Source organism: Onychomys torridus, chromosome 21 (assembly GCF_903995425.1).
Source record: "Onychomys torridus chromosome 21, mOncTor1.1, whole genome shotgun sequence".
NCBI classification, from domain to species: Eukaryota; Metazoa; Chordata; class Mammalia; order Rodentia; family Cricetidae; genus Onychomys; species Onychomys torridus.
This window is the reverse complement of record NC_050463.1, coordinates 7,602,656-7,616,414: the sequence shown is the minus strand read 5'-3', so window position 1 is coordinate 7,616,414 and position 13,759 is coordinate 7,602,656. Positions and strand designations below refer to the sequence as shown.

Below are 13,759 nucleotides of genomic sequence, written 5' to 3'. Positions count from 1 at the left end.
GAGCACTTGTCTAGCATGAATACATACTAGATTAAATACTCATTACCACAGAAGGTAGGCAGAGATAGATAGATAGATAGATAGGGTAGGTAGATACATAGATTTACAGGTACATATAGATTGAGCCCCTGGAAGTAGGGAAAAGTATCACATGGAGAGAATATTTCTGGGAAGTGCACAGTATGTGCAAAGGGCCTGCGGAGGGCAAGATCCAGGGTTTTAGGACTTCAACTAGATCCTAAGAATTAAACTCACATAAATCCCACTGGAATAGTTTGCTTAGATTCCTCCTGTACCGCCCCCTAGTGTCCCGTGAATGAAACACCACCTTCTTAAGTCCTGGACCAGGCAGGATTCAGCTGTGGCTGGAGAAGCTTGAAACTCCACAGCTATCTTCTCTTCAGATCGCTACTGTAGGCCCCGCCCTGGGCTCGTCCCCAACCCATCCCCGCCCACTCAACCTTACTATTGGATAGTTCAGTCAGATTCGAGTTCTGGTTGGCTGAAATGACCATCAGTTAGGGGTAAAAGCCTTGATGACCGGTCCCGAGCTCTGAGGTGCGGGCTCGGGTGGAGTGCTGGCGCGGCCGGGGCTTCGCATTCAGGTAAAGTCCAAACTTGCCCGGACACTCAGGGGGATCCTAGGGGAAGCTGAGGACACAAGTGTCCGGGAGGGGCACGGTTCATTCAGCCCCTTCTATGGGCTCTGTGCGCTGCGACGAGGTGGACACACTATCCTGTAATAGTGACTCTTCGGACACTGGGAGCCCCAGGTGGCTTAGCCAAGCCAGGAGGGGAGCGCTAGATTGAGCAGATCTCCGCCATATGGCCATCCAGGACCCAACGGGGGAGATTCTGCGCACCGTAATCTCCCAGATGCCTACTGGACCCTTCCTTTCCCAGAGTTGGCTTGGGGACCTGGGACTGGCTCTTTCGGGATGGGCTTCTTGCAGGGGGGTGGAGGGGGCGGGTGATACGGAAACAGTGTTGGAGGGAGGGACGGATGGCCCCCCGGACCCATAGACAATAGTAACGGATGGAACCGCCCAGTGGCTTTTCCTGTAGGAAACTGCCCTGTCTTTTCGAAGCTGACCTGGTTGTGTATGTTCGGGTAGATGTGTGTGTGTATGTGTGTGTGCATGTGTGTGCATGTGTGTGTGTGTGTGTGTGTGTGTGTGTGTGTGTGATGAACCAAGGACCCCCAGTAGATGTGTGTGTGTGTGTGTGTGTGTGTGTGTGTGTGTGTGTGTGTGATGAACCAAGGACCCCCAGTCCTTCCATCATCTAACCCTCCAATACGTCGTGAATCTGAGAATCCCGTCCCAACGTTAAGGGGTGCCACCATCTAGAGCCTTAGGTCAGGAAGATATACCCTTTTCAGGACCTCGGGTGTGCACTGAATGCTTTGTCCCCCATCCTTCAGGTTTCCGGATACAGCTCTGTGTCCCGAAATAGTCCAGGGGCGGGTGTGGGGGCGTGTGGCTTCAGTTCTGACAGCCTAATGAGGGGTCTCAGGCGGGAAATCTGGATTTAGCTTTGATAGCCAAGCAGTGTGGGAGAGAAGAGGACAGCTACACGCCCCACTTTAGGAGACATTGGCTTGTGGAGCAGTCTGGGTGTGGGCTTGCTGCACTACACTCCCTACTCTCCAGTCGAGGACCCAGGCTAGGCCGACTGATGCTCGCTGGGAGGGTGAGTGATAAGTGGCCCAGGTTCTCTTCAATTTCTGGGGAGGGGAAGGGATTCTTTCCAAAAGCGCCTATAATCCCAGTTACAGGAGAGGTCGAGATAGGAGGATTGAAAGTTGAAGGCCTGCATGGGAGCTACAGAGTGAGTTCAAGGCCTGCATGGGCAACTTAGTAAAGGGGTTTAGGGACCAGCAAGATGGATTGTTCAGTACAGGTGCTTGATGCCATCCCTGACATTCCTGAGTTGGATCCCTGGGAGAAGGACAGAAGTGACTCCACGAGTTGCCCTCTGACCTCCACTCTCACCCCGTGGCATGTTCGGACCCACCCACCTCCCACATAAAGTAAATAGAATATAATTAAGGCAAAAAGGGCTAGTGGTGTAGCTCACTGGTAGAGAACTCACTTAACATGTTTGAAGCTCCAGTTTCATCCTCAGCACAGGAAGGAGGGATTGGAGGGGTTAGGGGCCAGGAGGGAATGAGAACGGGAAAAAAAGGGCATTCCTTTGGGTGTGGCGGTGCATGCCTGAAATCCCGGCATGTGGGAGGCTGAAGCAAGAAAAGTTGGAGTCGTAATAAATAAATACATACATACATACATACATACATACATACACACACATACATACATACATACATACATACATACATACATACATACATGCAGGCCCCCAGAGTGGTGGTGATGCATGCTTGAAATCCCCAGCACTCCAGAAACACAGGCAGGAGACTCTGTTTGAGGCCATCCTGGTTTACATAGCAAGTTCCAGGTCAGCTAGTACTGCATAGTAAGACCCTGTCTTAAATAAATACATAAAATAAAAAACAAACAGGGCAGTACTCAGAAGGGACAAGACAAGCTCTGTGAGTTCAAGGCCAGCCTGATCTAGTACATAGTGAGACCTTGTCTTAAACACAAACAAAATAGAACAAAAAAGTCCAAAATCCCTAGTAACCATAAAAACCAAAAACTTCCAAATCAAACAAACAAAACCTGGAAAGAAATGAAATGGTTGGTGAGATGACACTTGCTAGGAAGTCTGAGTTAGTCCTCGGGACCCACATGGTCAAGAGAGCTGACTCGTAGAGTTGCTCTCCAGCCTTCATATGTGTGTTGAGGCATGCATGTGACCCCATGTCCTCTGAAAAACCAGTGTAAAAATAAATAAATAAAACAAGAAAGTCAAGCATAGTGGCCAATACAGGGATCTGAGCAAGCTACATGCATTCAACCCTGCTTCTGCCTATGCATATCTTTTAGGATATAGCTTAATTGCTCTCTGAGCCTCTGCTTTTCCATCTGTACAGTGGGTAGGGGTTAGTGATAAAATGAAGACCAACTGTAGAAGGCTCAAGCTGATGTGCACAAACTACTTACTTAGAAGCTGAGGGAAAAAAGGAAAGAAATGAGGCTGTGGCTGTGGCTCAGTTATGAGAGTGTTTGCTTAGCATGCATGGAGTCTTGTGTTCCATCTCCAGGATTGCACAACCCAGGTGTAGTAAAGCACATCCCAGCACTTAGGAGGTAGAGGCAGGAGGGTCACCCTCAACTACCTAGGGAGTTGGAAGCCAGCCTCGGCTTCCTGAGATCCTGTCTCAAAAACCAAACCAAACAAAAAACTAGTGGGTTGGAGAGATGGCTGGACACAGAAAGGTATATAAGGCATGAGGACACAGGAACTAGAGGCTTTTTAGGTTTTTAAGCTTTTGGGCTTTTAGCAGCAGTTCAGCAGAGATCCATTCGGATGAGGACTCAGAGGTTTCCAGTTTGAGGAAACAAGATCAGCTGAGAAGTTGGCAAGGTGAGGTTGGATGTGGCTTGTTGTGTTTCTCTGATCTTTCAGCGTTCACCCCAATACCTGGCACCGGGTTTGTTTTTATTAATAAGATCCTTTAAGATTCATGTTACATCCTTTAAGATTCATGTTACAACCCTACAGTTACAACCCTCAGTACAGCCTCTGGGCCTGGCTGTTCTAGCTGGTCTGGGTCTTAGAAATAACCTGCAGCTGTTTTCTCTGTCCCATAGCTTTGGATTTTGATATGGTCAGGTAACTGGCGGAGGGGGCAGACTGTACTGTACAGAATCACACTCCAGCTGTGTGAAAGGCAGTTCCAGACCCTTGAGCCCTGATCCAGGCTTTCCCCAAAACCAAGTTCTTCCCTGGCAATTTCCTGAAAACAAGCTGTGAGAGGCACTGGCTGTCCTCCATGGTGACCTGCCGGCCTGCCCCTTGCAGCCAGTGTTAGGGGACAGGAAACAGCTGCTTGGGATGGGGAGGGAGACTTCAGAGCCTCAGGTTGGATGAGGAGGATGGGGAGAGGGGACTCAGAGAACAGAAAGGAATCCTTGAAGCAGTGGAGAGGGGGGAAAAGAAACCCTTTCTCTCTTTTTCTTTCTTTCTTTCTTTCTTTCTTTCTTTCTTTCTTTCTTTCTTTCTTTCTTTCTTTCTTTCCTTCCTTCCTTCCTTCCTTCCTTCCTTTCTTTCTTTCTTTCTTTTTAAGACAGGGTTTCTTGTGTGGTCTTGGCTGTCCTGAACTAGCTCTGTATACTAGGCTGGCCTGGAACTCAAAGAGACCCACTCAGCTGCTCTGGAAAATGTGAACAATAATTTACGTTGCAGAATTCTATGGGGGTTTATCAGGGAGTGTATTTAGTAGGCACTTCAATTTGAGCCACTTTCTGGCTCTCTGGAGGCTTTTCATGTGTGTTCCCTGAAGTCCCATCACCCCATCATTTCCTTGTCCATTTGTGTGTGTGTGTCTGTGTGTCTGTGCTAGGCATTGAGGATTGAGCCCAGGTCCTTATGTATTTGAGGCTAGTGCAGTGCCTTGAAGCCACACCCTGTCTCCATCCTAAACTGTGTGCCCCCCCCCCAAAGTATCTCTCTAAGTAGCTCTGGTTATTCTAGAACTCACAGATATCTTCCTGCTTCTGCTTCTGGGTTCTGGGATTAAAGTTCTGGATTTAATGTTTGATCTTATTGACTATCTGGTGCCATCTTTTTTTTTTTTTTTTTTTTTTTTTTTGAGACAGTGTTTCTCTGTGTAGCCCATGCTAGCCTCGAACTTACAGAGATCTGCCTGTCTCTGCCTCCTGAGTACTAGAATTAAAGGTGTACACAACCACTGCCCGGCTTTCGTCATTCTGATGTAGTTTTTCAGTATATAGCTTAGGCTGGCCTCAGCCTTGCTTGTAGCCCAGACTGATTTCACGGTCTTGTTATTTACCCTCCCAAGTGGAAGGATTCCAGTGTGTACCACCATGCATGGCTTTCTTTCCTTTTCTTCTTTGTTGCCCCCTTCCTCAAAATTTTATTTTATGTGTATGAGTGTTTGCCTATATTTATGTGTGTTGCCCACATATGTGCCTGATGCCTGAGGAGGCTAGAAGAGGGCATTGGATCCACTGGAACTGGATTTATAGGAAATTGTAAGCTACCATGTGAGTGTTGGGAACCAAACTTAGGTCCTCTGGAAGAGTAACAATCATTTTTAACTCTTCAGCCCCTTTCTTCCTTTAAACAGTTTTTGTTATATGTGTAAGTACCTGAGTGTTCCTATGTGGACCAAGAGTATTCAAGTGTCCTCAGTGGCCAGAAGACTGTTGGATCCCCTGGAACTGGAATTACAGGAGGTTGCAAGCTCTCCAGTGCTGGGAACTGAACCTGGGTCAGTTGCAAGAATAGCAAGTGCTCTGAACTGCTGAGCTATCTCTCTAACTCACTTTTCTGAGATAGGGTCTCATGTATTCCAGACTGTCCTCAAGCTCTATGAGGCTGTAACAGAGGATGACCTGAACTCCTGATCCTCCTGCGTCTACCTCCTAAGTGTTGTTGTGACAGGTTTACATCACTAGTCAGTAGCCCAGGGTTTCATTTATGCTAAATAAGTTTTCTATCCAGAGAACTACATCTTCAACCCAGGATTCATTCACTCATTCGTTCATTTGTTCATTCATTTATTTTATTGGTGCTGCTCCAATCAAATTCATGTCCTTGTGTATGCTAGGCAAGTGCCACAGAGCCACATCTTTGCTTCCAGACCCTTAGCTACTTAGCCCCCATTGTGTCATCTGAAGATTCACAGTTCCTGAACTCATGGATAAGCATATCTTTGTTTCCTTAGATGCTTGCATTTCTATTATAAAGCCCCACAAGCCAAGAATGGAGCCTTGTAGCATCGTACTAGAGAGACAGGCTTTCCTCAGTTGCATCACTGAGCTATCTAGACTTATACTTTCCGTCTATCATTTATAGAAGGGTTTTGCAAGTAACCTTGCTTAAATTTCCAATGCCCATTTAAATCTTACCATTTCTCTAAGAAAAATGCAAGAACCTGGAGAATGCTAAGCGAGCATTTGGCCACTGAACGATATCCTCAGCTCTGTTTTCACTTTTTGAGACAGGATCTGTCTAGACAGACAACATCTGTCTAGGATGTTGTCTAGGCTAACCTTGTACTCCTGCCCCCTTAAAGACAGAGTCACACTATGTAGCTCTGGCTGTCCTAGAACTCACTTTGTAGATCCTAGGTTGGCTTCAAACTCAAAGTGCTGGGATTAAAGGCTTGTACCATTTTATGCTTGGCTTGTGCTTGGGATCCTCTAGTCTCAGCTTCCTAAGGTACTGAGATTTTAAGTCTGAAATACTTCCACTTTCTTATTTTTCTCTGCTTGATGTCTGTCTTGCTTCCTCTTCCCAGGTTTGCAATGTGGGTGTTCCTACTTCATTCACTTCAAATTTCAGCTAAATATGGTGGCACACAATTGTCATCCCAGAACTTGAGGCAGTATTATGGTTTTTTTTTTCTTTTCGAGATAAAGTTTCTCTGTGTAGCTTTGCACCTTTCCTGGAACTCAATTTGGAGACCAGGCTGGCCTCGAACTCACAGAGATCCGCCTGCCTCTGCCTCCCAAGTGCTGGGATTAAAGGCGTGCACCACCACCGCCCAGCCAGTATTATGATTTTGAGGCTAGCCTTAGCTACATAGCAAGACCTTGTCTCAAAGCAAAAGTGGTAAGAGTACTTATGTAGCATGAAAATAGTCTTGGGTCCCATCTGTAATATTAGCATTATCAAGGTTCCTGAAGGGAGGAGGAAAGAGCCTGGGGATAGGTGAGGTGGAAAAACGCTCTTGGGTCTGTTTGCTCAAAGTTTCAATGGTGGTGGAGCAAACATTAGGTTCAAACCAAGGGACAGGACTGGATTTTCACACTTACTTCTCTGGGGGCCTTTTTCAGGCTGTCTGGTGGCTACTCGAGGAAACATGGCCAAGTTTGTCCTGAATCAGAACCTGCCTGGTGAGTGTACAAAATGAGGTATATGTGTTTACACAGATCCACAGTAGGTGATTGTGTGTATATATGGATATAGCTCAGCAGTTCTTTTTTATTTTTATTAACACAGTGGCCATATGGCCTTTCCTGAAAGCCTATTAGTCAATGTTATGGCTTTATTTAAAACCCATTCATGACACCCCCACCCCCATAAATAATGTCTACTCCCCATGATGGCCTAGAGGACCCCCACAGTGTGTCCTCTGCCTATCCTTTAGTTCTTCTCTCCCTCCCTCCTTTTACCATCCTGGAGACACCTGACTTCTATTGGACTGTCACTCTTACAGACTCTTCCAGTGTCTTCCATGGGCTTTTTTTTCTTCTTGGAACCTTCTGCCCTTGCAGCTGCTTTCCCTTTGTTATGAAGGGCTCAATCCCTTTTAAGTTCCCACCACAGGAAATCTTTCCTGACACGAGAGCCAAAGTTGGCTCCTGCAGTGGCTTTGTATTTCACCATGTATTATTGTCTTAAAAGTCATTTGAAATTATTGTGTCTATTTATGGCTAACAGGAGGGCTCAGATATTGTTTTCCTATAATGTCCCAAGTTTGTAAGTGTTTGGCACTTAGTGGGTGCTCAAGAAACATGATTGCATGGCCACCCGTGTGCAGATATTGCTCATGACCAGTGACAACGGTACAGGTGCACAACAGGGGCAAAGGGGCGGGGAACACATTTGTTCATTCTCTTTCGGTGCTTCTTGGTTTGACACCATCTTTTCTCTCCACGTCCTTGTAACACTACAGACCTGGGCGGCCCTCGCCTCTACCCAGGCTCCACTGGGAGTGCCCGCAGCCCTAGCTCTCCCTACTCGGTGGAGACGCCCTATGGCTTCCACCTGGACCTGGACTTCCTCAAGTATGTGGAGGAACTCGAGCGCGGTCCTGCCTCCCGCCGAGCCCCAGGACCTTCTCATACACGCCGCCCGCGGGCGCCCGGAACGGGCCTTGCCGGGGTGCGGAGCCCAGGGGTCTGGACTTCCAGCGAATCCCTGGCCAGTGACGACGGAGGAGCGTCTGGCGCACTCTCTCCCGGGGCGTTCCCGGGACCCTTGCTACCTCCGCTGTCGCCGCGTTCCTTCTCGCGCAATCCGCGCGTGGAGCACACGCTCCTGGAGACCAGCCGACGACTAGAGCAGGCTCAGGCGCACGCCGGGGAGCGCGCGCTCAGCCCAGTTCGTGCGGTCACGCGTAGCCCGCGCGGGTCGGGCCGCAGCAGCCCTGCCCCCAATCCCGCCTTTGCTTCACCCGGCCCTGCCCAGCTGCAGCTGGTGAGGGAGCAGATGGCCGCGGCGCTGCGGCGCCTGCGCGAACTCGAGGACCAGGCGCGCGCTCTGCCCGAGCTGCAAGAGCAGGTGCGCGCGCTTCGCGCGGAGAAAGCGCGGCTACTGGCGGGGCGCGTACAGCCGGAGCAAGAAGTGGAGGTCTTTGAAGCGCGCCCAGACAAACTCTCCCAGCTTCGCCGACTCACCGAACGTCTGGCCACCTCCGATCGCGGAGTCCGCTCCAGGGCCAGCCCCCGGGCTGACGATCTCGACGGGTTGGCGGCCAGGCGTAGCGAAGGCGCGCTGCAGGTCCTCGACCCGGCGTCTGGGACACCCGATGGGGAATCCCAGACTCGGGAGGCGGGCACCGAAGTCGTGCCCGAGACCCGAGAGGCAGATGCCCAGGCAGTACCTGATACTAGGGAGGCTGGAGTGGAGGTGGCCCCTCACACCGTTGAGGTGGACACGTGGGTGACCGAGGCGCTGCTGGGGCTGCCCAAGGCTGCAGAGCGTGAGCTGGAGCTGCTCCACACAAGCTTGGAGCATCAGCGCGGGGTGAGCGAACTCCTGCGGAGCCGGTTGAGGGAGCTGAAGGAGGCCCACGAGGCTGCAGTGGCCAGGCCTCAATCTTGTGAGGTGGCCACCCAGACCGAATTGGGTTGCACTGAGAAGACCACGCAGACCGAGCTCTTAGTGGAGGACCAGCCCAGACTCATGGCTGGAGACAAGGAGGTAGCCCCTGCTGGTGAGTTTCCACTCCTGGTTGAACCCTGGCCTGCCAGGTGGCTGAAGTCAAAACTCAGTGCCCTTATGTGATTCCCTGCCAGGCATCCTCAAATCCATCATGAAGAAAAAAGACGGTACTCCAGGTGCCCAATCCAGTCAGGGACCCAAGAGCCTGCAGTTCGTTGGGGTCCTCAACGGAGAGTGAGCACAAACCCTTTCCCAACAGCAGCCACAGGCTATTAATCCCAGCTCTGCCCCTCTGCTCATAGTTTGGCTTTGCAGTCCAGTTTACTTTTTAAAATGCCACTCTCACCTCACAACCCTCTTCAATGAGCCACAGGGGAGGCTCAGCAGACACCTCCCATCCTGTTCCCAGGTATGAGAGCTCCTCCAGCGAGGATGCCAGCGATAGTGACAATGAAGATGGTGTTGCTGAACTCCCCAGGAGTAACTCTTCTGGGTCAGGAGATGATAGTGGGGGATCTGATGCTGGAACTCCTAGCCTCACCAACGACCAAGACGCTGGGGACTCTGAATGTGAGGCACAGCTAGAGCTGAAGGCAGAGACAGAAGAGAGGTGAGCGTTCTCCAAAGTTCTGCAGTGCAGAAACCTTCTTTCCTGGTCACCGTTGCCCAGGATCCCGAGTATAGATTGGCCTCCCTGGCAGGTGTGAACTGAGCCCGCGTTTGAGGGAAGCATGCATTGCTCTGAATCGGCAGCTGATCAGGCCTCGTGGAGTTGCCAGAGACAGCGTGAGTGTGGGTCCTATGTCTCCTCCCTTACATCCTCTTAGTTAAGAAAGCAGGGTTTCCTAGAGCGGGAGTACCAAGTTTGGTTTTCCCTTACTAGAGACCTTCCTTGATCCTAAGCTCTAAAGAGACACTAGCCCCTAGGATAGAGCTCTGACCTTTTCTTGGCCTGCCCACCCACAGCCCCAAGTAAATATCAGAGACACAGGCCCATTCCATGATACTGAAAGAACAAGTGGGTACTCACTGCCACACTCACTCTTGGTCCTCTATTTTCCCATAATGTAGTCGTAGTTTTTGAGCCGAGGAACCTGACTGTACTTCCTTTTTTAAGCTCTCTCTACTTAGAAATTGGCCTTGCTTGCTTGCCAGGATCACCAAAGGGGGCTTCCATACACATAATTTTGGTCCCTCTCATTTCGTATTTGCATTGATGCCTTCTTTGCCCGTCCTGCCAGAGTGCTGCACGCCTTGTGGCCCAGGAATGGTTTCGAGTGTCCAGCCAAAAGCGCTCACTGGCTGAGCCTGTGGCAGAGGTGCTTCGAGGGGTGAAGAGCCTGGGGCCTGAGCTGCTGGTTCATGTGGTGAACCTGGCAGATGGCAATGGAAACACGGCCCTGCATTACAGCGTGTCTCATGGAAATCTGGCCATTTCCAGCCTGCTGCTGGATACAGGTCAGGGAATTTGGTTGTGAAGAAGAGGGCCACGTTGGGTGAAGGCTGGGGTTGTTGAGGGGCACAGAAAAATGCTGAGTGGCAGAGGGTGGGTGGATTGCTGTTTACTTGGCCAGAAATCAACACTGAGTATTTTCCGCTGTGTCTCCCTTTGTTTTCTGAAACAACTTCCCATTGAAGCTGTGTGGCCAGCAAGTCACACCTGTTTCCATCTCCCCAGCCTTGGGGGTTAGACATGTGCCATGGTGCTCAACTTTATGAGGGTGCTAGGGATCAGGTCCCCAGGCTAGCAATTAGTGCTTTAACCCCTCTGAGCATCTAGACTTAAGGCCTTACAAAGGTAGCCCTTGCCTGGACTCAAATTTGTGACCTTCTTGCCCGTCTCCCAGGGGTGCAAAGACCTTTTGGCCTCACTGTATCTTCAGCTGTCCTGAATCAACTCCCACTAACACCCAGCTTTGAGATCAGAGACCTCAATTTAGCAACCCCCTCCCTGGGTATATTATATTCCTCAATCTCCTGGCCTGGCATTTTTTTTTTTTTTCCCCTGAGACAGGTAGCTCTGGCTGGCCTGGAACTCACAGAAGATCCACTTGTTTCTGCTGGGATTAAAGGCATGTGTCACCATGCCTGACTGCTTCCTGAGTTCTTGGGTTCCACTGTCTATCCTCAAGGGGGGTTTACTCACTGCTTAGGTTTCTCACTACCATCAAGTTGTTGAACTATTGTTCACTTGCCTTCTGCTTGTTCAACCCTTCCTCATCTTACCCCTCACTGAAGCAAATACACACACCTGGATATGCATAACTTTATCAAATCTAGTGGGTACTGGCACAGCCCTAGAGTGAACACTCAAGGCAACAATTTCATTGCCTATGAAACAACAGAGAGGACAGTGAGCCATAGACTAACCACTATCCTGTTACTAACTTCATTATTTTCTTTGTTGGGACCTTCAATCCTGATTGCTCAGTTGCTAGTCCCATTTCACCTTCACATCAGCATGACACACAGTAAAAAAAAAATTTTTTTTTGGTTTGAGGCAAGGTCTCACTGTAGAGTTCTGGCTATTCTGGAACTTGCTCTGTAGACCAGGCTGGCCTAAAACTCAAGAGATCTGCCTGCCTCTGCTTTGTGAGTGCTGGGATTAAAGTTGTGCATGCCATCACCACCTGGCCAACAATTTTTTTTAAAATTCTTGTTTTTTGAGACAAGGCTCACTGTGTAGGCCTGGAACTATGTTGCTCAGGCTGGCTTTGAACTTGTGGTCATCCTCCTATCTTTTTGTTTGTTTGTTTTTTGAAAGAGAGTTTCTGTATATAGCTTTTGGAGCCTATCCTGGAACTCACTCTGTAGACCAGGCTGCCTCTGCTTCCCAAGTGCTGGGATTAAAGGCGTGCGCCACCCCTGCCTGGCTCCTGTCTTTTAAAACAAGTGCTGTGATCACACACCCAGCAAATTCTCCAGTTTAAAAGTCTGTGTCCTTACTCTTGTAAAGCATTTGTGAGTGAACAGCTATTGAGTGCATTTGAGCAGAGACAAATAAAAACAAGAGGGACACAGACACAGGAAAGACACACTCTGCATTGCAAGAGTACAGGAGTTCGGATATCCAGCACCCATGTAAGCTGCTGCTTATATCTGTGTCTCTGGGCTGGGGCTGTGGGTGGTTGACAGACTGCAAGGTCTTACTGTCTGCCAATCACCCAAGTGCACATACGAAATTGGCTGAGGAAACAGAGGCAGCACTACAGGTTCATGGCCCATCCTTGTGTGTGGACAACCTAGGCTGTATGAGATGTCTCAAAAGATGCTGACAACAGATGCTCCCCCCAACCAATCAGCATTTGAGGCTTGAAGTGATCTCTTTCTTCTTCCCAGGGGTCTGTGATGTCAATCATCAGAATAGAGCCGGCTATTCTGCACTCATGTTGGCTGCACTCACTTCTGTAGGGCAGGAGGAGGAAGACATGGCTGTGGTCAAGAGACTTTTTGGCACTGGTGATGTCAATGCCAAGGCTAGCCAGGTGCATAGTACACTACCACTCACAATGGGTGGGTAAGGTGGTGTCATTTTCTACTTTCAAACCCTCGGACCTCTTTTTCCAGACTGGACAGACAGCCCTCATGCTGGCCATCAGCCACGGCCATCAGGACATGGTAGCTGCCCTGCTGGAATGTGGGGCTGATGTTAATGTACAGGATGCCGATGGGGCTACAGCACTGATGTGTGCCAGCGAGTATGGACGCCTTGATACAGTTCAGTTGCTGTTGGCCCAACCAGGCTGTGACCTAACCATCTTAGACAATGTGAGCTACTCACTAAGGGCCTAGAGTACTGGTGTTGTGTTCCACTGTAGCCCAGGGACTTAATGACCTATTATTTCTCAGGAGGGAACAAGTGCCCTGGCCATTGCGCTGGAGGCTGAACAGGATGAGGTGGCCGCACTGCTCCATGCTCACCTGCATCAAACCACCATAGCTTCCAGGTAAGTGTGGTTCCCAAGAAACAGACAGATGCTAACAACCTTCAGAAGCTGCCTTTCCTGAAGAACAAAGATTGGAGAACCTCTGCCTGAATTCTACTGTAAAGCATTTGATGCTTAACTACCAAAAGCAGTGGTAAACACAACTTTAGGTTAGAATCACACACATGAAAGGCATACCCTAGCTACCTGTTGTAAGAAGGTTTTGCTGTTAAGGGAGCCCTTTGCTGTAGGAAGAGCTAGAGGCTTGGTAAAAGTCTGCCCCAGCAGGGAAGTGTGCCTGGGAGAATACACCCTATGGGTAGAGCATTGGACAGCAAGTACTGGGTTTATTCTTGTGACTAATTTACCCAACTAGGTCTATTGATCCCACACTTACCCTGGTGTAAAGTAGGAATGGAGGTCTAAACGGATCATTTCAGGCAGCCCGGCTCTACGGGAATGGAATGTTAACTACTTCCACATCCTTATTCCCTCCTTCATGGTTGCCTCAAACTCTACCTTCTGTCTACAGAACCCCTTTCTTTGTTCTAGGGCCAGCCACCCCCAAGGTCTCCCACAGTCACACCCAGCGAAGGGATGCAGTGACAAATGAAGGGACTTGGACCGTCCTTTGTGAGCTGGTACCTACATCTGGACTGTAGGAGACACTTTCCTTTCATGCCTGAACTTCCCAATCATAGCCGGGTGCCTTGTGCTGGTACTCCCAACCCATTCACTTCATAAAACACCTTTCCTAATAAAGCATTTTTACTGAACTTGTATTCGGTGTGGGTGCCAGTGATAGGGACTCATGCACTTTATCCCATGTGCAAGATATACCTATGGAA

General features: G+C 49.5%; 1 protein-coding gene across 1 annotated transcript; it reads left to right on the top strand.

The window, feature by feature from the left end:
* The first annotated feature begins 549 nt into the window (after positions 1 to 549).
* Kank3 (KN motif and ankyrin repeat domains 3) lies at positions 550 to 13,691 on the top strand. The gene is made up of 11 exons (XM_036170674.1): positions 550 to 605; positions 6,933 to 6,992; positions 7,775 to 9,037; positions 9,120 to 9,219; positions 9,395 to 9,595; positions 9,687 to 9,771; positions 10,227 to 10,443; positions 12,325 to 12,470; positions 12,553 to 12,753; positions 12,835 to 12,932; positions 13,464 to 13,691. The coding sequence occupies exons 2-11, from the start codon at positions 6,959 to 6,961 to the stop codon at positions 13,522 to 13,524; spliced, it is 2,406 nt and encodes an 801-aa protein (XP_036026567.1). The 5' UTR covers positions 550 to 605; positions 6,933 to 6,958; the 3' UTR covers positions 13,525 to 13,691.
* The last annotated feature ends 68 nt before the right edge of the window (positions 13,692 to 13,759 follow it).